Consider the following 25,015-nt stretch of genomic DNA (forward strand, 5'->3'; position numbering starts at 1 on the left):
TGTGAAATCAGGGAGACAGGAGAACAGTTTGTCTCCAGTAGATGAGATTTTTAAGCACTTTTAATCTCTTATATTCATATACAGTGGGAGTGGTTTGACCTAAAGGGGTGTGCTTTTTGGAGTATCACACAGTTCCCCATCAGGTCCTCCATGCTGTTTATGCACTGTGATTGGTTGATTCAAACACTGACCACTGATTGGTGCTGCTTTTATATATAAGGAGGGGTGGAAGGTGAATGTTTGTATTGCAGTTTTGACAACTTGATAAAGAGCACGATGGCTCGAAACAGCGGTCTGTCGTTGTTATATCACTGCTGATTTTAACTGATGTGATCAATAAAGAGACGATTACTTTCATTGCTGGTGCCTGCTCCATGTGGATCTACTGAATTAACGGCTCCAGTGGTGTGGAACGCCATAAGCTTGGGCACACGCTTCTCTCTATTTGATGGGTGCTGATCCAAACCTTCTCTGTGTTTACTGTTCATAGTATTCAAAAATCTGTTGGCCCTCATAGTACATGAAGGTGGTAAAGTTGGCAAAATTGAATGTGTGTATGAACCCTAAGGGCCCCTTCACAATTGAGTGTTTTGCTGGCGATTTCGTCAAAATGCTCAAACACTAGAGCTTTTGAAAGCGCTAGTGTAATAAAACCCTATGGGTCTGTTCTTACTTGGGCAATTTGCGGTAATCACTGCAAATCGCCCAAAAACGCGAAAGGCAAACGCGTAGCCTGCACCATTTTCAGGCGATTTCCCAGTGATCACGTTTCAGTGCTATAGAAACGCGATCGCGGAGAAATCGCGGCACTGTCCAGTGATTTTTTTCCACGTGAAATTGCAGAAATATCACTCCCACAAAATGCCGACAAAAATCGACGGTGTTTTGCGTTTCTAAGTGTCAATGGGCCCTTAAAAGGAACCTGAAGCGAGTAAAATTATTTAAACTAAACACATGATGTAGCTGCAAATAAATATTACATGCTTACCTCAGCATCAGTTCCTCTCAGAAGCTCACCATTTTCTTGTTACATTGATCCCTTCCAGTTCTGACAATATTTTGTCAGAACTGAAATATACCAGTTGGGGTCTACATCCCTCCCGACGCATGCTCCAAGACTGCGCTGCAAGCCCTCAGTGACTGTATCTCACGGTGGGAAACATCCCTCCCTGAGGCTCTGTTCATCATCCTGGGTGACTTTAACAAGGCAAACCTACGACAGGAGATGCCCCGCTACAAGCAGCACATAACCTGCCCCACCAGAAACGGCAACACCCTGGACCACTGCTACACGGTCCATAAGAGCGCATACAAGGCCACCCAAGGTGCCCCTCTGGGAAACTCCGACCATAACACGATCCACCTGATCCCCACTTACAGGAGGCTCCTGGAGACCTCTAAGCCCACCATCAAAACCATAAAAAAATGGACAGCAGAGGCAAAACTGGAACTCCAGGCTTGCTTTGACACCACCGACTGGTCAACCATGGAGGCACCCTCCCTCGATGAATGGGCTGAGAATGTCACCTCCAACATCAGCTTCTGCGAAGAAGCGTGTATTCCATCCAAGACCTTCAGGGTCTTCCCCAACAATAAGCCTTGGTTCAACGACCAGCTCCGTCGACTTCGGAAACGCAAGTAGGTAGCGCACAAGTCTGGCTCTCACCTGAGAAATACAGAGAGGCCAGGTATGCCCTGAAAAGAGAACTGCGATCAGCAAAGAGGGCCTACTCCGACAAACTGGGGCTATACCTCCAATCAAACAATACGGTATGGAAGGGCATGAGAGCAGCCACGAACGTCAAACCCGTAACTCAACCTACGACCCCGAGCCTTCGGCTGGCGGAGGAGCTGAATGAGTTCTACTGCAGGTTCGAGCGGCAACCAAATCAGCATGTGGACCATACAGTGACGGATAAGGTGAAGCCCCCCCCCCCCCCCCCTCGGGTGAACTCGGCACCCTGGCTCCTGTCGCTGTCCATGAATCAGAGGTACTCCGGCACCTCCATAAGCTGAATCCCAGGAAGTCTTCTGGCCCAGATGGAGTGTCGTCGATCTGCCTGAGAACCTGTGCCGATCAGTTAGCCCCTGTGCTCACCTCCTTATTCGAGTGGTCATTATCGGACGGTACTGTCCCCTCGTGTTTTAAGCAGTCCCCAAAAAACCTGGCAGCACTGAGCACAACAACTTCCGACCAGTGGCCCTAACCTCCAACGTTATGAAGCTCCTTGAACGGCTGGTCCTTGCCCACCTCGACCAGCTCCAATTTGCTTATAGGGCAAACAGATCCGTGGAGGACGCCATCAATGCCAGCCTGGCATACATCACTGAGCACCTAGACAACCCTGCCTCCTACGCCAGGATCCTGTTCCTAGATTTCAGCTCAGCGTTCAATACGATCTGCCCAGACATCCTGCTCACAAATCTGATGTGGCTCGGAGTAGATCCCACCCTTCGAGCATGGATCAAAGACTTCCTGACAAACGGAACGCAACAGGTGAAGCTCGGCAACTGCTACTCCAGCGTCAGAACCACCAATACAGGGGCTCCACAAGGCTGTGTATTGTCACCACTGTTGTTCTCCCTCTATACCAACAATTGCATATCATCCCCGGACTCTGTGAAAATCATCAAATTTGCAGACGACACCACCATCATCAGCCTAATTGGCAGCACCGGAGAGCATGAGTACCGCAGCGAAGTAGAGAGAATCTGCAACTGGTGCAGAGACAATAACTTAGTACTCAACGCCGCAAAGACCGTCGAACTAGTTTTAGACTTCAGGAGGAATCCTCCCCCCCTCCCACCTGTCCTCATTGAGGGTACCGAGGTCTCTAGGGTGACATCTGTGCGGTTCCTCGGCACGACTCCCACCAACAACCTGAAGTGGGGGCTGAACACCACCAAAATTCAGAAGAAATCTCAGCAGAGGTTGTTCTTCTTGTACCAACTGAAGAGATTCGGCATGCCCAGAAAGCTGCTGACCAGCTTCTATACTGCCACTATAGAATCCATCCTCTGCTCCTCAATCATTGTCTGGTACATGGGCGCAACGGCCAGTGATAAACACAAACTGCAGAGAGTCATAACTGACGCAGAGAGAATCATCAGGTCTCCTCTTTCACCCCTTGATCTCCTCCACTCCATTAGGATGTTGAAGAGGGCCACTGTTACCCCTCCCACCCAGGCAGTCGCTACTTCAAGCTTCTCCCTTGTGGGCCGCCGCTACAGGACTATACCACGCAAAACCACCAGACGGAAGAACACCTTCTTCCCCAAGCGGTTCGGCTGCTGAACTCCAACCTCCCCCTGTCAGGCCCACCTTCTGGCAGGCCCTAGCAGGGCCTTCCAGGAAGTTCTCGCCGCTTTCAGCCCTGGTTCTCACTGCCCAGGGCAGTATGGGGGCCACCATCACCATCATCATCTATTATTATTATTATTATTATTATTATTATTATTATTATTATTATTATTATTATTGGACTGTTCATGCACGGCAGGAAGAACACTAACTGATGACTGGGGTCTGTTACTTATGAGGGTCAGACCTATACCATTACTGTAATTCCAATTGTTTGTGTTGTGTTGTTCGTCTTGTCTTCCCATACTATGCCATGTGTACCACAAATAATTCTGAGTATGGCTCTGCTGTATTTGGCTAAATAAATGATTCTGATTCTGCCAGTTATATATCAGCTGCTGTCAGTTACAACTGAATGTGCAAGGTAATGTCCATGTTTCCCTATGGCTCAAGTGGGAAATATTACAGTTTAACAGTGTGCTGTCAGGAAGCTGTTATGGGGTAATGGCCATTTTCAAAATGGAGAACAGAGAATTCCATTGATCACAGTGGACAAATGGGACGCAGGAGAGGAGAAAGAGATTGATGAGTAGACTACACAGGAGGTAAGTATGACGTGTTTTATGTTTATTTTGACTTAGAATTTTCAGTTCAGGTTCTCTTTAAGGTGCTAGAGTGTTTTTGCCCAACGGGGATGGGGACTTAATCCCTTGGGGAACAGTGCTGGGCCAATGCAGTACAGACATGTAGTCAACCTACAGGCTAAGAACATGGTCTGTAATGCGGGAGGGGGGGGGGGGGTGCTGACAGAGCGGCACATATGGAACGTCACACTGCGGGTGGGGTGAGCTGGGGTACACAGCTATCGGTCGTTGTTCTGCCAATTTGATCCACCTGTCGGCAGGGCTGTGGAGTCGGTACAAAAATCTTCCGACTCCTCGGTTTATGAAACCACGACTCCAGGTACCCAAAATGGCTCCGACTCCTCGACTCCGACTCCTTAGTCTAATACTTAACAGGGCTGTGGATTTTGTACAAAAATCATCCGACTCCGACTCCTCAGTTTACGAAACCACGATTCCAACTCCGACTCCGGGTGCCCAAAATTGCCCCAACTCTGGCTCCACAGCCCTGCCTGTCGGGCTGCTAGCTGGTCAGAGGCTGCTGTACACGCTGGATCATCGACAGAGGTGGTCGTTATCAGCTGCCTGAGCCAACTTTAATCTAGAAGTGTACAGGCCTTTACTTTGTTTTCTTTTGAGCTTTGGCAAATTTAAATTCTGTTTTATATTCAGAGTGATCATTTTTTGAAAATGAGAAAAGAATGATCATTAGCTGAAGGCATTTGTGACGTTTTTCTGCAGCGAGTAGGAGGGTATCAATGCAGGGAAGAACTATTTTGTGAATAGGCTCTAAATACGCCAAATGTGATACAAGCAAAAAGGTAGCTCAATGATCGCCGTAGTGCAGGGATTCGCAACCATGTGCTGTAAAAATAGCAGATTTGGTATGGGTTTCTGCATGCCTATAGTCCAATAGTAATTCCTATAACACTACAAAAAGTGGCCATTGGAGCCTGCATTCACGAACATGTTTTTCATAGTGTGTACAGTGAACATTTATATATGTCCACTGGACATTTTTCTGGTAGTACTATAGCAACTGCTATGGGACTATGGAAAATGGGTACAAGAGTCCAAATTGTGGATGGTAAGGAAGAGTGGAGAGGAAGGTAGAACTGCAGATGGGCATGGTAAGTGAAGGGAGGGGGAGGCAGCATTACAACCGCAGCCACTTTTGTGCCAGCAGCAGCCACGTACTGAATAATTTTCTAATTTGTGTCTTTGTTTTAGTGTACCATGTATTTGAGAGTGTTGCTCAGAAATATGACCTAATGAATGACTCGATGACGCTGGGTATTCATCGACTCTGGAAAGACTGGCTGATAAGTTATATGAACCCCACACCTGGCACTAAATTATTGGACGTGGCTGGAGGAACAGGTAACGTCTTGCACTGTAATAACATCTTGAAAAGCGCATTGCTTTTATCCTCAATTACCGATTTATTTATTTTTTTATTTATTTATTTTTTTTTCCATTTTTTATTTATTTATTTATTTTGCATGTGGTCTAGTGCCTTCTGAGATGTGTTTTGTGAACTTAAAGTGTATGAGAGCTGAATAAAGAAGAAAAATCGATTTATTTACTTATTGCTTCCTGCACACGACTTGAGACAATTTACCGGGGCTGAATGGCAGACCGCTGGAGGACGCTGAGGGACTCGCGTGTTTATGCTGCTGCAGGAAGCAGCGGGCAAGTATCGATTTTTCTTCTTTGTTCAGCTCTGGTTTACTTTAAGAATTTTTACACAGCAAACTATATTTTACACACTTCTAACAACCGTTTAACGACTTTTTGAAACTATTACCACTATCTTACTGCATTTTTTCCCCAGACTTTTACAGGCACTTGGGAAATAATTTGTGAATGGGGGGGGGGGGGGAGAGAAAGGTAATTACAGCTGTTAGTAATTTCTCATTAAAAAATATATATTTACCGCACATTTATTGTGAATGGAGCCCATTGTCATCTGGAATATGACACAATATCAAATAAACCATGTCCCCATCCAATCTGGAAAAGAAAGGGGGAGGGGGGAGTATGTGTGCGCCCATTGGTGGGTGGAAAGCTAAGAGAAAAACAAAATTACAGCAGAATGTTACGTAGGAAAAAGTTCTTAGTTTCTCCACACTGACCTGTGTAGAGTTGTAAGTTCTGTTTAGATAAGTGTTATTTTTGTTTGTTTGTTTTTTCTCTTTGCTTTTCCTCCATTAGAAAAACTAGCTTCTAGCTCATCTGTGCATCCCCTTATTATCCAGCTTTTAGCAATAGTCATATTTGTTTCCAGGAACTGGTGGGAAGCTAAGGTGTTATAGGATTTTATTTCAGGTTTTAATTTCCCGATCAGGAAGAGCTATCCAGATGTCTCTACAAATAAAGATGGACTGTAAAAGATCCTGAATTGTACTTCAAAACCAAGTCCACTAGGGCACAACAACTGTATATGATATCCATTTTCTTCTAAACCTCTTCCCTGGAAACAGCCTTTTGGATGGATTATATTTAAAAATCAATTTTCATAGCAGTAACATATGATTTGCATCAACTCAATATTATCAGCATCTTATTGACAGCCTGTACTGTCCATGTAAAGGTGGCCACTAATGGTCCAATTCCTAGCGAAAAATCATTTGAGTGATCAGAAATTCTGATCGGAAGAAAAATTATTCACTACACCATCAACAAACCAGTCTTTGCTTCCTATCTATCACAACCAATCAAGAAAATGCAAATTTTGGTTTGACAAAAATCCAGTCGGACGATTTTTTTTATAATCGTTCATAATCGATTGTGCCCATCAACTGAGATTATTTTCAACCAATCTGATCAGAATTTCTGATCGCTCGAACGATTTTTCACTAGAAATTTGACTGTTAGTGGCCACCTTAAGAATGTAACCTATATTGGGACACATAGTGGCTAATCTGAAGGTAGTAGAAACGCTTCCCCGAGGAATTTGACATTTTTCTCCCAGATCCGCTTATGTACACACTCATCTACTACCCTCAATTGTCTCAATTGTGAGAAGGCCTCCACCAGTTCACCACATGTTTTTTCAGTCTGGTGGGAGGAGTGGGTTTATCATTATTTCTATCAATGGTACTGTATATACTGGAGTATAAACCAGGATTTATTTAATGTTTTTGCTCCTAAAATGCCCCTCAGAGCAAATATTTCCATGGGGATAATATTCATCTTTTCTTTAAAATAACTTTTCAGCATTTTACAGTTGAAAAAGTACCCAAAAGTTTGTGAAAAAGTACTATTAAAATTATTTGGAGTTTTTTCTTGCTTGTTGGTGGTTTTAAAAAAAAACGTTTTATGACAAATATCTTCTAGGAATAAACTCAGGAGAAAAGGGAGTTGTATATGGGCCCTGGTGTCCCCTCCCTCTTTCTTAGCATGTATTTCCTTGGTATTAAGCCTTTTGCACACTACATGCGATTCCTATATTTTTTTTTTTATTTTTATTTTTTTTATTCAATTACGATTTTTGATTTACATAAAAAAAAAAAAAAAAACTGGATGCTGCTACGTTTTTTTTTTTATCTGAATATAAAATTGGATCGTATAAAAAAATCGGAATAGCATGTAGTGTGCAAGAGGCCTAAAGTTGGCTGTAAGGGCCCTTTTCCACTAGAGCGATTTTTATATCGCTAGGGTTGTTACTTTATCATAGAAATCACGAGAAGTATTTTCCATTACAGTGATTCGATTTGGAAATCGCTAATAGCAAATCGCAATTGCTTGCTGGAGCGATTTTTACATTGATAATGCAGTGCAAAGGAAAATCGCAATCGCATAACAGAATTAATGAAAAATCGCAATCGCTGGCGTTTGTGAATTGCGATTGCTAGTGGAAAAGGGCCCTTAAAGAGAACCCGAGGTGGGCTTTCATTATGTTAGTGGGGCGCAGAGGCTGGTTGTGCACACTAACACCAGCCTCTGTTGCCCCATGGTGTGCCTCCATGTCCCCCCTGCGAGCCTGCTATACCCCCGCAGTGCTGGCGACACGCAGCGTGTCGCCAGCACAATGTTTACCTAAGCGCTGTCTGTCAGCGCCGCTCCCCGCCTCCTCCGCATCGCCGCTGATAGGAGGGAAGTGACGCGGGCGGGTAGCGCCAATGCGGAGGAGACGGGGGAGCGGCGCTGACAGACAGCGCTTAGGTAAATATTGTGCTGGCGACGTGCTGCGTGTCGCCAGCACTGCGGGGGCTATAGCGGCGCGCAGGGGGGACATGGAGGCACACCATGGGGCAACAGAGGCTGGTGTTAGTGTGCACAACCAGCCTCTGTGCCCCACTAACATAATTAAATACCACCTCGGGTTCTCTTTAAGGACTAGTAAAGCTAGTGGGATATGGAGTCTGACATATTTATTTCCTTTTAAATACCACCAGTTGCTTAATGTCTATCCTGCTGATCCTCTGCCTCTAATACCTTTAGCCATGACCCTGAACAAGCATGCAGTAGATCATGTGTTTCTGACATTTTCAGATCTGACATGATTAGCTGCATGCTTGTTTCTGGTTTTATTTTTTAAGCACTACTGCAGCCAAATAGAACAGCAGTACTGCTAGGCACCTGGTATAATTTAAAGGGAAATAAATATGGCAGCCACCATATTCTTCTCACTTCAGTTGACCTTTAAAGAGACTCTGTAACAACAAAAACCTCCCCTGGGGGGTACTCACCTCGGGTGGGGGAAGCCTCCGGATCCTAATGAAGCTTCCAACGCCGTCCTCTGTCCCACGGGGGTCTCACCGCAGCCCTCCGAACAGCCGGCGACTGTGCCGACTGTCAGTTCAATATTTACCTTTGCTGGCTCCAGCGGGGGCGCTGTGGCGACTTTCGGCACGGAAATAGACGGAAATACCCGATCTCCGTCGGGTCCGCTCTACTGCGCAGGCGCCGGAAACTTGCGCCTGCGCAGTAGAGCAGACCCGACGGCGATCGGGTATTTCCGCCTACTTCGGCGCCGAGAGGCATCAGAGCGCCTGCGCAGGAGCCAGGAAGGTAAATATTGCGTCACCGCTGTACGGAGGGCTACAGAGGGACCCCCGAGGGACGCAGGACGGCGTGGGAAGCCTCATTAGGATCCTGAGGCTTCCCCCACCCAAGGTGAGTACCCCCCAGGGGCCGTTTTGTCGTTACAGTTCCTCTTTAAGAAATGTAATAGAAATGAAATCCTAATAGGAATTTTATCCTAATGTTTAAAGCAGACCTGAACTCAGAACCTCTTGTCTGCTCTAAAAGATACACAAAAGCATAATAACCTTTTAAATAATAAACATGTTTTTGTTACAGCTGATGCAAATCCTAAAATAAATGTGCACTGTTTCTACTTCCTGATTCATAGACGCAAACATTATGTTAATATCCTGTGCTTTAATAAAATGAGCTTATCTGCCATCTCTACGGTGGCAGTCATGTGACACAGGGGAGAGATCAAATTACAACTTGTGATTAGTCACAGATGAGGGGGAATTAGACAGCCTTAAAGGGGAACTGAAGAGAGAGGTATATGGAGGCTGTCATGTTTATTTCCTTTTAATCAATACCAGTTACCTGGCGGCCCTGCTGGTCTATTTCTCTGCAGTAGTATCTGAATAAAACCAGAAACAAGCATGCAGCTAGTCTTGTCAGATCAGACTTATAAGTCTGAACCACTGAAACACCTGATCTGCTGCATGCTTGTTCAGGGGCTATGGCTAATAGTATTAGAGGCAGAGGATCAGCAGGGCTGCCAGGCAACTGGTATTGTCTAAAAGGAAATAAACATGACAGCCTCCATATACCTCTCTCTTCAGTTCCCCTTTAAAGAGAACCCGAGATGCTAGTGGGACACAGAGGCTGGTTGTGCACACTAACACCAGCCTCTGTTGCCCCATGGTGTGCCTCCAAGACCCCCCCTGCATGCCGCTATACCCCCCGCAGTGCTGGCGACACGCAGCGTGTCGCCAGCACAATGTTTACCTATGTCGTGTCTGTCAGCGCCGCTCCCCCGCCTCCTCCGTATCGGCGCTACCCGCCCGCATACCTTCCCTCCAATCAGCGGGAGGGAAGGGACGCGGGCGGGTAGCGCCGATACGGGAGAGGCGGGGGAGCGGCGCTAACAGACAGGCGAGAGGTAAACATTGTGCTGGCGACACGCTGCGTGTCGCCAGCACTGCGGGGGGTATAGCGGCGCGCAGGGGGGTCTTGGAGGCACACCATGGGGCAACAGAGGCTGGTGTTAGTGTGCACAACCAGCCTCTGTGCCCCACTAGCATAATTAAATTCCACCTCGGGTTCTCTTTAAACTGTCTAAATACATTCAGGGTGCATTTCTCTGTTTTACTTCTGTCCTTTGCAAGAGTTCATGTCCCCTTTGATGCAAATTGTATCCAAATGGGAGAACTTGAATAAAATCTAAGATGAATAGTGTATTTTGTTACATATGTAATTATTACCTGAAATACAGCCATTTTTTCTTTTCCAGGAGATATTGCCTATCGTTTTATTGACTATATACGTGCAAAGAGAGAGAAGCAGTTCCGTAGTCATACATCTCAGCAGAACCTCTCTTGGTCAGACATCGCAAGTGCTTACAGCCAGGATAAGCTGGGATCATTGATGGGTTCTCAGGCTGTGGTCTGTGATATTAATAAGGAGATGTTAAAGGTTGGAAAGGAGAAATTGTCACAGCTGGGTTATTGTGAAGGCAAGTTATGTTTCAGTGAAGTGTCATTTTTAAAATGAAATTCCACATTTCGCCAAAAGAAAAATAAACGTGAAAGATAGTAACTTTCTTTAAAGAGACACTAAAGCGAAAAAAAAAAATGATGATATTATGATTTGTATGTGTAGTAGATCGCTCAAACTCACCCTTATCAAGCGAACGACAGCCTGTACACACGCCCGATTTAGCGGGCGAACGACGGGACGTTCAAATGACCCGTCCGCGGAAATCCGACGTGTGTATGGGCCTTTAGTCGTGCAGAGGGCTGTTATCTGACTTTTATTATCTCAACTGTAAGTGAACTGTTTACTTTTTCTCTGCTAGAGGAGAGGTCATTACTTCACAGACTGCTCTGAAAGACTCATTTTGAATGCTGAGTGTTGTGTAATCTGCACATATTATAGAGTGATGCAATGTTAGAAAAAACACCATATACCTGAAAATAAAAGTATGAGAATATTTTCTTTGCTGCTAATCTTCTAGTAATTATTCATAGTACACAACCAATTCACTATATCATATTTTTTTTTCGCTTCAGTGTCTCTTTAAATCAAATCTATTGAAATGATTTCAACAAACACACTCTTACCTATGAGTTGTGGAGATAGCTAGTTTTCCTTTCTCAGACATTTTATTATAGCTGAGTGAGTTTAAGCTCTAGCTTTGTGGCCAAAAAGTTTGCTATGGCATATTTTGTTTGCCATAGTTTCTGTGCCCCAATATGTGTGTTGAATCATTTCATACTTGGCTGCAGTTTTGTAGTGCTGAAGTATTTCCCCATGTTTACAGTGCTCTAGTATTGTAGCCCAGGTCCAGCACCCTGATATGTCTCGCACCTTTGCTTGGCCCTCTTTGGTGTGTTCCCATTTGCCCTCAGCTTTGTGGTGTTTTTAGGTGCGTGATTTACACACTACTGCACAGCCATAGAGATCAACAGAACTGGTATTGTTTAAAAGGAAATTAATATGGCAGCCACCATATTCCTCTCACTTCAGGTTCCCTTATTAACCAGAGACTGAGGTGACAGATTTGACGGCTACAACTGGGTGGTCAGGAAAATCAGCGAGGTGGAATGTTTGGCAAAAAGGGGCTGGGAGAACTTGACTGGGCATTTCTGTATACAAACTGTTTGAAAAGGAAATTTTTGGTTGTGCTTTTTAAACATAGTACTGAATTCTTTTATATTTTTTTCATGAAATCTTACTTGTACAAAAGCAGAGAGAGCACCAGCCATTAAATTAATAATGCCACACGTGTTACCAGAATAACGCAGTACTGCGCATGGTGCTAATGGGTTAAAGGGACCCTGTAACAAAAAAACTGCCGCTGGGAAGTACTTACCTCGGGAGGGGGAAGCCTCTGGATCCTATCGAGGCTTCTCCCGTCCTCCTCCGTCCCACGGTGGTCTTGCTGGGCCCCTCTGAAGCAACAGCCGACAATTTGTCAGGCTGTGGCGCAGGCGCATTAGCGCCTGTAGTATTTAACTTCCCCTGCTCCAGCTCAGAAGCAGTAGCAGCTCTCGGCTTGGGATAAGGGGGAAATGGCCAATCCCAGTCAAGTCCGCTCTACTGCGCAGGCAGCAGACCTGACTGGGATCGGCTATTTCCATCTTATCCTGAGCCGCTACTGCGCCTACGCTGGAGTCGTAAAGGTAAATATTTACATGCTTGCTGTTTGGGGGGCACAGCGAGACCAAAGTGGGACGGAAGAGGACGGGGGAAGCCTTGATAGGATCCAGAGACTTCCCCCTCCCGAGTTAAGTACCCCACAGGGGCACTTTTTTTATTACAAGTTTTCTTTAACAGGCAGGGCTCACCCGTTGTTGGTACTGGTAACATTGTTGTGCATGGCTATCTTACCCGCAGTTTGGTGAATCAGTGTCACTGTAACTTCTGATTATTTATGCTCATAATCCCCCCCCCCCCCCCCCCCTTTAACCACTTTATCCACAAGTCAGTAGATATACGTCCTCTGTGACTTGTACAGAAGCAGTGCTGTGCAGGATTGGGCTTGCTCCTGTGCACATTTCTGGCACTATCTGATGCAGCACTTATTTGTGAATGGGAATATATGTTTCCTGAGCTAATGAGATTGATTTTTTACTATTAAAAATACTTTTATTTTCTAATTTCATAGTGAAAAATACACTCTGTAGCAGTATTTCAGAATCAAATATCTTCACCCTAAATTGTGACAGGAACATAATGTAAGTTTTGTGATAAGCAGTAATAATAGCCAAACAAAATTTGTGTTTTTTATCTACAGTAGCACTTTTTATTTTTAAGCTGGAATTGGTAAAACTGATAAATTTGTTTTTTCAATTTTTTTCTTAGTTTTCCCATTAAAATTCATAGAAAACAAAATTGTTCTAGGGAAAAAATTGCATACAGTGAAAGCCTAGTTTGTCTTGAAAAAAACAATATATATTTCATTTCTGTGTCCTAAGTAGGGATAAAGTTACTTCTGATTAAATAAACCTAGCTAAACTATCAAAACTGCTCTGGTCAATAAGTGAGAAAAAAGGTCTGAATGCGAAGTGGTTAAAGAGGAACTTCAGCCTAAACAAACATACTGTCATTAAGTTACATTATTTATGTTAATTAAAATAGATAGGTAATATAATCTCGTACCCACCCTGTTTTAAAAGAACAGGCAAAGGTTTGTTATTTCATAAGGGCAGCCATCTTTTTGGTTGAAAGAAGGTGATAGGGAGCACGAGACACAGTTCCAACTGTCCTGTGTCCTGATCACCCCTCCCAGTTGCTAGGCAACATGAATAACAACATAGGAAATCCCATCATGCTTTGCACAGCATCAGGGTAAAAAAGCCTAGGCAGTTTTCTTTGATGGGTGGAGCTTAGCTAAAAATGAGACTTCTATAAGAAAAACAAAGTTCTGCTGCTGTGAAACTGTTAAATAAACACCAAGCCTTTTCATTTCTGCTGAGTAGATTTTTAGTCTGGAGGTTCACTTTAAGCAATAATTATTTCTTTTTACAAGGTGTTCAGTACTATATTGGTAGTAGTATGGCACTTCTCACCTATGGGTGGGAGGAATTGAGGAGGGTGGGGGCTTTAAGTTGTTGGCTGCTGTACAAACAGTGTTTTTTTGCAGTTATGTGACAAGCAGTGCAAAATGTTAAAGGGACCCTGAGCAGAGGGGTAAATTGAAAGTCTGAACTTGCCTGGGCAAGTTGCCCGTGAGGTCCCCCAGCATTCTCTTGGTCCTTTCTGTAGTCCCGCTAGAGGCTCCGATAATCCGGCGACTTCATCTGAAGTCGTGCAAGCGTGTCATCCTGTCGGTCGCCATAATCGCCCTGTGCATTTCTCTAAAGACTGAACTGCACAGAGGAGGCTTATGGCGACCGGCTGGAGGAAGCCCCAGGTAAACCCAGATTCTCAATTTATCCCTCTGCTCAGGGTCTCTTTAGCCTGACAGATGCCAATTAAACTACACAGAATACCTTGCAGGGCAGATAAATGCAAACGGCTATTACTTTTTGAACAACCCTTCGGGCCCGTTTCCACTAGTGTGGCGCGATTTTGACGGGAAAATCGCGGCAACGAATCCGCTTACGGTTGCAGTTTTGTTGCCGTTTCTATGCAGGTTTTCACGCGGAATCGCTCGTGGTTTTGCACGACGCGATTTTAACCATGTCAATGCCGGCAAGCATAGACATGGGTTTTTAAGCGGAAACGCCGGGAAAACCGCAAGACTAAAATGCTTGCGGTTTTCCTATTTAGTTACATTACCGACGAATCGTGTGCAGAATGCGAATTCTGACGGCTCTGCCGTGCAGAGTTTTTCTGCACAGCAGACCGCACAGAATTCCTGACAAGTGGAAACAGCCCCATCCACTTGTATTGGTTATGCGAATCTGCATGCAGAAAACGCATGCAGATTCACTCTAGTGGAAACGGGCCCTTCTAATTTGATGGCAAGAACTATCTTTTCATTTCAGCTTGAAGCAAGCTATAATTTTTCCCAACGCTGACTGTAAGCTCAATTTGTAACTCAAGTGTGGCTTTTGTACTCTGTATGGATTACCTAGATATTGCCATCTTAGACAAATAATGAGCTACACAGTGCAGGAGCCATTTTTCTTGCTTTTAACACATAGAAAAATCTAGTGTTTAGTGGTAGGCTGCCATTTCTTTCTGACAGTCTCTATGAAGAAACACTATGAAATGCTGTGCAACAATGCAGGTGTTGCATGCAACACTAGTGTTAGCCTTCCTTATCCTGTTAGCCTTCCATATTCTGAACTAGCATTACTCTGTGTGCAGTACCCTGAGCTACCACTAAAGGACACCTCGCACGCATATTTTATTAATCATTCCATGCATGCATGGAAGTGTTGTCTCAGACCTTCCTGTAAGCTGGACTGGCATAGGTTTTTGTTTGTTCTATTTTTGTTTATTTTCAGACTCTCACTCACCTCACAAATTTCTTAAAGGAGACCTCCACTGTAAATTCCAAAAAGAGACAGAATTATACTTATTAGGACTGTTCCTTCTCTGATTTTTCATTTTTATAATGCATGCAGCAATGGCTGACTTCTTTGAATGCAACCTTCCAGAGGTGAGATAATGTTTCCCTGCTGCTTAAAGGGAACCCTAAGTGAGAGGGATATGGAGGCTGCCATATTTATTTCTGTGTAAACCATGCCAGTTGCCTGACATGAGTAGTGTCTGAGTAAAAACCCTGGAACAAGCATATGGATAATCCAGTAAAATCCGAGTCAGCTGAGTCAAGAGTACCTGATCTGTTGTATGCTTGTTCCAGGGTCAATGGCAAAAACGTATTATTATTATTATTATTATTATTATTATTATTATTTATTAGATTTATATAGCGCCAACATATTACGCAGCGCTGTACAATAAATAGGATTACAGACAATGATAACAGGGGTGACAGAACAATACAGGTAACTCACCATAGATACAACAATACAGGTAATAGCAATAAGATACACAACACAATGCAGATAATAGTACAATGCCAGATCATAAACTGGAATGGTAGTGGTAAAAAATTACCAGTTCCAAATTCTGGGTAAAGTGCACACAGTCAAGTATGATACACAAGGGGAGAGGGCCCTGCCAAATTAGAGGCACAGGATCCGGAGGACTGCCAGGGAACTGGTATTGCTTAAAAGAAAATAAATATGGCAGCACTCACTCTCACTTTGGGTATCCTTTAAGCAGCAGGGAAACATTATCTCTCCTCTGGAATGTCGCATTCTGTGGCTGGCACTGCACTATATTTTTTTTCTTCACTTTTCCTCTTTGTGACAGGCTGCCTCAGTACACACAGGTATAAGCAGAGAACCTTTCAGGCCACACTATAAGGCACCTCTCACCCACTACTGACACCATCTCATCTGCCATGGCAGTTTATCAGAAAGGTGCATGGCTACCCAACAAAACCTGGATTTTATGGCACAAGTGGTCCGTTTTTGGACTTTATTTTTCTCTTCTGCTACTCTGTTATATCTTCTGCTGCCTGTCATGATAGTGTGAGTTTTATTTTTACTCTGAAAGTCTACCTTAAAGGGACCCTGAGAAGTGTCTTAAAAAAGAAATCTGGACTTACCTGGGGCTTTCTCCAGCATTTATGCATAATACTTATGCATTTGTGCATAAGTATTATTATTCATTTAGAAATTACAAGTTCTCAAAAGTACAGTTTTTTTGCTTTGAGAGCTGACTTTTGCATTTTATTCATAACTGGTTTTATTCATTATGTATCGAAGGCAGAACTGCTTTGAGTGTCTGTCTGTGTCCAGTAGCTTCTGCACAGTCAGAGAATGTGTCACATTCCTCACTTGATACAATTAAGTAAACACAAGATAACATTATCTCCACTTTTGTATGCGTCCAGATTTCTCTTGCACTGAAATTTGAAGTCCTGTGTGTAACCCTTTGAATGCTGTTCTAGTAAAAAAAAATGCTGGTTGTATATAATATGCTGTAAAGAATATTCTAGAGTAAAGAAGAAATGTTGCATTTCATTCCGCTTTAAAGACTTAATTCCCAAGTCACCTCCTCCCACATCACAACTATCAAGCTTTGGCAATGATGAAAGATGGCCCTAATGGGCATCTTATATGGAACATCTACAATACAGACCAAAAGTTTGGATACACCTTCTCATTGAAAGAGTTCTCTTTATTTCCATGACTATGAACATTGTAGATTCACACTGAAGGCATCCAAACTATGAATTAACACATGTGGAAGTATAATACATAACCAAAAAGTGTGAAACTGAAGATATGTCATATTCTAGGTTCTTCAAAGTAGCCACCTTTTGCTTTGATTACTGCTTTGCACACTCTTGGCATTCTCCTAATGAGCTTCAAGAGGTAGTCACCTTAAATGGTCTTCCAACAGTCTTGAAGGAGTTCCCAGAGATTCTTAGCACTTGTTGGCCCTTTTGCACACTTTGCGGTCCAGCTCACCCCAAACTTTCTCGATTGGGTTCAGGTCTGGTGACTGTGGAGGCCAGGTCATCTGGCGCAACACCCCATCACTCTCCTTCCTGGTCAAATTGCCCTTACAAAGCCTGGAGGTGTGTTTGGGGTCATTGTCCTGTTCAAAAATAGATGTACTATACATGTGTTAATTCATAGTTTGGATGCCTTCAGTGTGAATTTACAATGTTCATAGTCATGAAAATAAAGAAAACTTTTTGAATGAGAAGGTGTGTCCAAACTTTTGGTCTGTACTGTATATAGAAGTGATAGATCAGTATGCATTACAAGTCAGAGAATGTTCCAAAGCTGGATACTGGCTAGATGATGATTGCGAAAAGGCCACTGAAAGGGTCAAATTGCTATCTACTGGCATTGGAGAAAGACTCAGCCAACTATACGTTGGGCATATCTAATTCCTGTGAGACTTTCTAAATTCAACCCTAATGCTGGGCATACACGGGTCGATCCGGCGGCCGATTAGCCGCCGGATCGGTCTCCGCGCATGCGCGCAGATCGATTCCCGCTCGTCCCCGCTAGCGGGATCGAGCGGGGAATAATCGAGTTATCAGGCTCGATTGATAAGGCTGCCCAAACTGCCGTGTATGCCCAGCATAATGTGTTGCCTAATTGTTCTAAATGCAATATTATTGAACCTTCCTTTTTATGTATTTGATTTGGGACTGCCCATCTATACATGAGTACTGGAAACAGGTGATTGAGTTTCTACATAAGGTGGTTGCCCTGTGACCCTAAAATCGAAACTCTATTTGTTAACTATCATAGAGATATGACCCACCTAAACATACTAAATCATATATATCTGAGACATTGTTCATTGCCAGACTGGTAGCGGCACAAAATTGGATAACCTCTAACTTACCTGCAAAAACCATAAAATCTGGGATGAGTGAATACTGTGGACTTGACTACATTGGTTAAAAGGTCAGATGTCACTGGGGCACCTATACTTACCATTTGACCTCAATCAGTGCACTAATCGTAAAATGTAATTAATGGATGTCATACCTCCTTTGCATCATGACTGTTAATTGTCTATTGTAGATTTGTATAACAAAATGCTGTAACCTTCCACAGTACTACTAATGACTAGAGTTAATATGTATGTACAAATGTTAAGTGATACCCTTGAAGATTCCTTTGCACCGTAATACTATTATAGTTATGTACTGCAGTTATGTAACTTCAAATTAATGCAGGAAGCCTGGCCTAAAACAGACTTGTTGAGAGAGGTGAAGGAGCAGACAGGAAGTTTTTTTTTAATTGAGAGTTTTATTGAGTATATATGAATTAGTGCAACGTGCATTTTATGTAAAATAGCGTGTGTGTGTGTGTGTGTGTGTGTGTGTGTGTGTGTGTGTGTGTGTGTGTGTGTCACACCATTAAATGCTGTTCAAGAGTTCAGCAGAAATCTTGTATAACATAACACCTCGTACCAAGTCCCTACTATCTTGCCCTGCGTCACTCATACAGGCATTCCAGTTCGATGGCCAATTACTATTTCAATCAAATATTGATCAGAAAAGTCCTAACTTTAAATGATTTTAGTTAGATTTAATTTTTTTGTTTTTTTTGTTTTTATATATATATATAAATATAAAGTCATAGTTGCTTTGACAATAACAGGCTAATATTGGTTGCGGGGCAAATTAATGTTTTTCAATACGAACATATCAATAACTAAGAACATATCAATAACTGAGAACAGTAACTGGTGCTATATTGGGAAAAAAGTTCCATGTACTCCAGCAAGAACAGGTGTGAGAGAATATTCAAGGGGCATCAATAGGTTGATTAGTCACCATGTGGCGTAGTTTCTTCTCCATATTCAGGTTCCGGGCGGTTTGAGAGGTTATTTGTGACAGCGTGGGGGGTAACGGCGAACGCCAGTTGGAAGCAATCAGATGACGCGTGGTACAAAGCATTTGAGTAATTTCCAGTCTGTGTGGAGTTGGAATGGTATCAAGGCCCACATGTAGTACCGCAAGCTGTGGGGTTAGCTGAAAAGATGACCAAATAGTATTTACAAATGAAAGCGTTAACTTCTTTCCAGAGGGACTGGATTGGTTTGCAGTACCAGAATGTGTGGAAGTGTCCCACGTAGTTGCAGTTTCTCCAGCAGTCCGAAGAAAGGCCACCTTTGAATTTGGATAAGCGAGAAGGAGTGGAATACCAGTGCAGTAGTATTTCCTGGAGTGTTGCCCAGTGGGTATTGCACCTTGAGTATTTAGTTACATGAAATAAAGCTAATCGTACTTGTGCTGTCGAAATATCCGTTTTTAACTCATAAGACCAATATTTCACATACTTTAGTATACATTTATCAGAAGATCGAAGAACTTCCATGTAGCACAGAGAGATGCCTTTCTTTTTAGGTGTTGTGGCTCCAACAAATTGTGATATAGCTTTAGGGATCAAGGGTATTTTGCCTTGTATAGATTGCCAGAGTTTTTTGAGTTGGCCGTAGGAGAGAAATTCAGATGCAGGCAGAGAGAGCTCTGTTTGCAATTGGGGGAATGGTTTCAATTTTCCATTAGTTGTTAAATCTGTGAAATCTGGGATTTTAATACAAGTCCAGTGAGTTAGATTGAGGTTGTCTACGAGGAAGGGAATCAGTGTTAAGGGAAGCTTCGGAGGAGTCTCCCTTTGCTTGGTCTTTGAGTAAAAAGCGCCACGATGCTACTGTGGCTTGCAAAGTGGGATACATAACGTCCTGCTTTGACTGTTGGATTAGTTGTGCCATCAGGAAGTCGCTTAGATCTCCTTTTATAAAATTACCTTCCAGTTGAGCCCATAGTGGGACCTCTGTTAACTTAACCCACCAAGATTTTGACATTTCAACGTTGCAGGCATGGTATAGCGATACTATATAGGGGATACCCAGACCACCTAGTTTCTTAGGAAGTGTCATAACTCTAAATGACGTCCTATGTCTTTTCCCCTGCTATATGTAGTTTGCTATTAGTTTGTAAATAGTTTTGAAAAACATTACAGGGATTGGGATATTAATCGTTCTGAAGATGTATGTAAGTTTAGGCAGGGTTTGCATTTTAAATGCTATGATTCTGCCAGCCCAGGAAAGATTATGTGTTGCTAGCTCCTGTAGTTCCTTTTTCATTTTATCGAGAAAAGGTAGGTGGTTTGCCTTGTATAAGTCTGTGGGTTTTTTGTGAGATTAATCCCTAGATATGGGATGGAGTGTGCTGGCCAGGGAAAGGGGTATTTGTTTTTCAGAATTTGAGCGGTGCAATCAGCAATATGCATATCTAATATAAAGGATTTAGTCTGGTTGATTGTGTAGTATGAAACAGCAGAAAAGCCATCCAAGGTCTCTATCAGTGGGGGGAGGGAATTAAACCACTTGTCGACCGCACGCTTATACCGTGCGTCGGCAAAGTGGCAGCTGCAGGACCAGCGACGCAGTATTGCGTCGCCAGCTGCAGGCTGATTAATCAGGAAGCAGCCGCTCGCGCGAGCGGCTGCTTCTTGTCAATTCACGGCGGGGGGCTCCGTGAATAGCCTGCGGGCCGCCGATGGCGGCTCGCAGGCTAAATGTAAACACAAGCGGAAATAATCCGCTTTGTTTACATTGTACGGCGCTGCTGCGCAGCAGCGCCGTAAGGCAGATCGGCGATCCCCGGCCAATCAGCGGCCGGGGATCGCCGCCATGTGACAGGGGACAGCCTGTCACTGGCTGCACAGGACGGATAGCGTCCTATGCAGCCCGGTTCACCAGGGGGGGCCAGGTAGGAGAGGGAGGGGGGGGGATTTCGCCGCGGAGGGGGGCTTTGAGGTGCCCCTCCCCCCCCCCCCCGCAACACCCGGCAGGCAGGAGCGATCAGACCCCCCCAGCACATCATCTCCCTAGTGGGGAAAAAAGGGGGGCGATCTGGTCGCTCTGCCTGCACCCTGATCTGTGCTGGGGGCTGCAGAGCCCACCCAGCACAGATCAGCTAAAACAGCGCTGGTCCTTAAGGGGGGGTAAAGGGTGGGTCCTCAAGTGGTTAAAGGCTTAGTGAGTGCTATTATTGTGTCGTCCGCGAAGAGACCTATTTTATGTGTGTGGTTATTTATTGAGACTCCTTTTAATGTCTGGATTAGCTCGTATTGCAGTTGCTAATAATTCCATCACAATCGTGAAGATAAGAGGAGATAGAGGGCAGCCTTGGTGGGTGCCATTCGTGATTTTAAATTCTTTTGACAGGTATCCAGACGAGGCCACCTTCGCTGTGGGGCAAGAGTAAAGTGCCATTATTCCCTGGTGGATTAGACCCGTGATCCCAAATTTGAATAGAGTGGCTGAGAGGAACCCCCAATGAACTCTGTCAAATGCCTTCTCTACATCTAAAGATAGATACAGAGAAGGCACTCTATGTAGCTCAGCATATCGGAGTATATCAATGAATCTTCTGGTGCCATCGCTAGCCTGTCTGCCCTTGGTGAAACCCACCTGGTCAGGTTTTATTAAAGTGGGAAGAATTCTAAGTAGTCTAGAGGCTATTTTTTTTGCATAGAGCTTTGTATCCCCATTTAGAAGAGAGATCGGGCGGTAGTTAGCTGGATTACTCTCATCTTTCCCTTGTTTGGGAAAAAATTGAAATTCGTGCTTCAAGAAATTCCTTAGGTGGGGGGAGCCTTTCATCATTAATTCGTTAAACATGGGACTTAGATGGGGATTAAAATATTGGCAAAGGATTTGTAGTAGAGGTTCCGGGGGCTTTATGTGGTTTCAGACCTTTGATTGCTAGTTGTATTTCAGTTGTTGTGATGGGAGAGTTTTTAAGAGAATCTAAATGGGATTTATTGATAGTCGGAACGTTTAGAGGTCTCATAAAGTTGTTAATGGTTTATGTTGTGGGCTGGGGGGTGTTAATGTCGTCCTGAAGATTATACAGTGAGCTATAGTAGTAGCTAAAAGCATCGATAATTAGCTTAGGATTGTATAACAGTTTCTTGGAAAAGGGATGGGTAATGTACTTTATTTGGGTTTTAGTTTGTCTTGCTTTTATGATAGAGGCCAGTTTTTTTGCTTGCTTTATTACTTTGTGAGTACGTAGTCAGTTTGGCTTTAGACAGTAGGAATTGATATTCGTCCTGCAATGTCAGTTTCAGTTCCTGGCGTAATCTAAACAATTTTAAGTCATTTGGATGAGAGGGGGTATTCTTTCAGAGCTTTTCAAGTTGCTCTATTTGGACTAGGAGAGATTGAGTTTTAACTGTTTTTTGTTTTTTCCTAATAGCACCTAGTTTTATTAAAGAGAACCTGTAAAGAAACGCGGAGGAGCCGCCGCTATAAGTCAGCAGGAGGCGGCTCCTTCCGCGCATGGCATGGCTGAACGCGAATGGCCTGTTGCGAACGATCTGACCCAGCGCAGGGAAGCCGCCGCCGGTGCTGAAGGCGGTGCGACCAACCCTGCGCCCGGGTCAGCAAGCACATTACAAGACAGTACTGGTGTGGCTGGGACTGATAGTCCACCAAGGTTCAGAATGACGCGCGTGCGCGCAGAGAGGTAGAACTTATATGGCAGTCAGAAAAGGGTCAGCTGACCAAGCCGGTCAGCTGACAATTCTGCTTCGTTTCATTGGTCCAGCACTTGGGGAGGGGCTGGTGAATGGTTTTGTGTATATACTGCTGGCTATTCAGTTGCTGGTTGTCTGGCGTTGCAATCACTACGTGGTAGCACTCAGACCTGAGTCAGATCCTAAAGTGTGCCGGGACCAGCTGGAGCTGTAATCCTACACTTAGCTAGATTCTGTTGATAGTCTAAAGTACTAGTTTGATTGTGATTATCTGTTATGACCTCTTTGCCTGCCTGACTATTCTCCTGTACTCTGATCCTGTACCCTGCTATTCTGATACTCTGTTGCCGAACCCCGGCTCGCCCTAGACTCCGCATCTGCCTCCTGATTCTGTACCTCGATATTTCTGATACCCTGTTGCCGAACCCTGCTTGTTATTTGATCCCACATCTGCCTTCTGAATCTGTACTGTATCTGTCTGTGTTTTAACGACCTGGATTGCCCGACCTCGAGAACTGGCCTTACTGTTAGAGGCAGTTCCCAGATCTGTCAGTGACACCCTCTCATTGGTGTAACTCACACTCTGTCCTTCCTACTCTCAGCCTAGCTCCTCCCCCGGGAGAGTCTAGGCCCACGGAAGGTACATTCCTCCGTGCAGTACTCTTAAGTATTACTGTTGCACCAAACACTCTCACTCTACTCAGGTGTCCAGAGGTTAGCTTATATATCTGATTATCGGTGATACTGCAGATCATCAATAATCTGGTATATATCTGTATTCCCAGTGATACTGCAGATCACCGGTAATCAGATACTCTCTGTGTTACACCGATCGTTACAGAACGCCAGACCAAAAAACAGATGGACGCACGCGCTGACCCTCTGGGGGTACTTGCCACTTCGGTGGATAACCTCCATCAAGCACTGGGCCATCACAAAGCATTAATTGATGCCCTATCAGGGTCTGTACGAACCCTCCAGACGTCAGTAGATGAGGTGCGATCCCCTCCTAGTGTTGACATACGTATGCCCGTACCTGAGAAATTTTCCGGCCACAAATCTGACTTTCGAAATTTTAAGAGTAGAGTGTTATCTTATTTTAAATTGAGACCCCGATCTTCGGGGACCGAGACCCAACGGGTTACATTTATTAAAACCCTGCTATCTGGCGACTCCCAGACCTGGGCGTACAATTTGCCCGCCGGTGACTTAGCCCTGACCTCTGTGGAGGAATTCTTTAAAGCCATGGCAGTAATTTACGACGATCCGGACTAGGCCTGAAAGATAAATCAAATTTAAATCGAAATCGCGATCACCAAGATCACAATTTCGAAATCGTCAAAGCAGGGAGTATCGCGATGACGTCATTTCAGCATAAGGGAAGTTTGAAGAAGTGGTTTCATACTTCCCCTAGTCCTGTCGAGTGCGACGCGCAGCATCTGTAGTGTTTGACATACCTTCCGCACAAACCCAACACTGTCTGGCCTATATCGTTGTCTGCCGGCTCATGTGCACGGCATACTTCCTGGTTCCTGTATGTCACAAGACATACAGGAAGTATGCCGTGCATTAGATCTTGCAGGAGAAGTGGACAGACGAGCATCTTTGAACTTGTGCTGGAAGGTATATCCAGCACTGCCGCAGCTTGGGGGACGGAGGGGCCACAGACAGAGACCCAGAGCAGGGACACAAAAACAGAGGGGGAAACAAAGGGGGCACAAAGAGACACAGAGGGTGCACAGAGAGGCAGGGGACAGAGAGACACAGGGGAACAAAGCTTGATTTGAAGGAAATCGTGAATCAAATCGAAATCGTGATTTCAGACAGAAATCGCTTAATTCAATTTTTTCCTGAAATCGTTCAGGCCTAATCCGGACCTTGCCTCGACTTCTGAACGGAAGCTCAAGCTTTTGCGTCAGGGCAAAGGTCCGGTCGAAGATTATGCGGCTGAATTTAGAAGGTGGTCAGTTACAGCCAGGTGGGACACCTTTGCCCTGTTGGATTGTTTCCTGTCAGGGTTGTCTGATGAAGTCTCTGACCTAATGTTATCTCAGCCCGAGCCCAGAACAGTCGATGAGGCCATCTCTGCGGCCATCCGAATTGACCGCAGGCTGCGCTACCAAAAACAGACCAGGGGTAGTCATCGTGTCAGAGTGGTGTCTTACGCTGCACCTCAAGTAACGTCACCTCCCTCTGTCTCACCTGCTCCAGTCTTGCCTCCACCTGAGCCTATGCAGATAGATCGGTCAAAACTGTCCCAGGTGGAGCGAAGACAGAGGATGACAGAACAGTTGTGTCTGTACTGTGCTGAAAGGGGTCATAGGGTACGAGACTGCCTCAATAAGCCGGGA

General features: G+C 44.4%; 1 protein-coding gene across 1 annotated transcript in view; it reads left to right on the top strand.

Moving 5' to 3' along the window:
• COQ5 (coenzyme Q5, methyltransferase) overlaps nucleotides 1–25,015 on the top strand; it is a 63,663-nt gene that overhangs the window by 14,932 nt on the left and 23,716 nt on the right. Inside the window, exons 2-3 of the mRNA XM_068238693.1 lie at nucleotides 5,155–5,304; nucleotides 10,406–10,627. Of these exons, the coding sequence (XP_068094794.1) occupies nucleotides 5,155–5,304; nucleotides 10,406–10,627 (372 nt within the window). The remainder of the gene's footprint in view (nucleotides 1–5,154; nucleotides 5,305–10,405; nucleotides 10,628–25,015) is intronic.

Source organism: Hyperolius riggenbachi, chromosome 1 (assembly GCF_040937935.1).
Source record: "Hyperolius riggenbachi isolate aHypRig1 chromosome 1, aHypRig1.pri, whole genome shotgun sequence".
Taxonomy (NCBI): Eukaryota; Metazoa; Chordata; class Amphibia; order Anura; family Hyperoliidae; genus Hyperolius; species Hyperolius riggenbachi.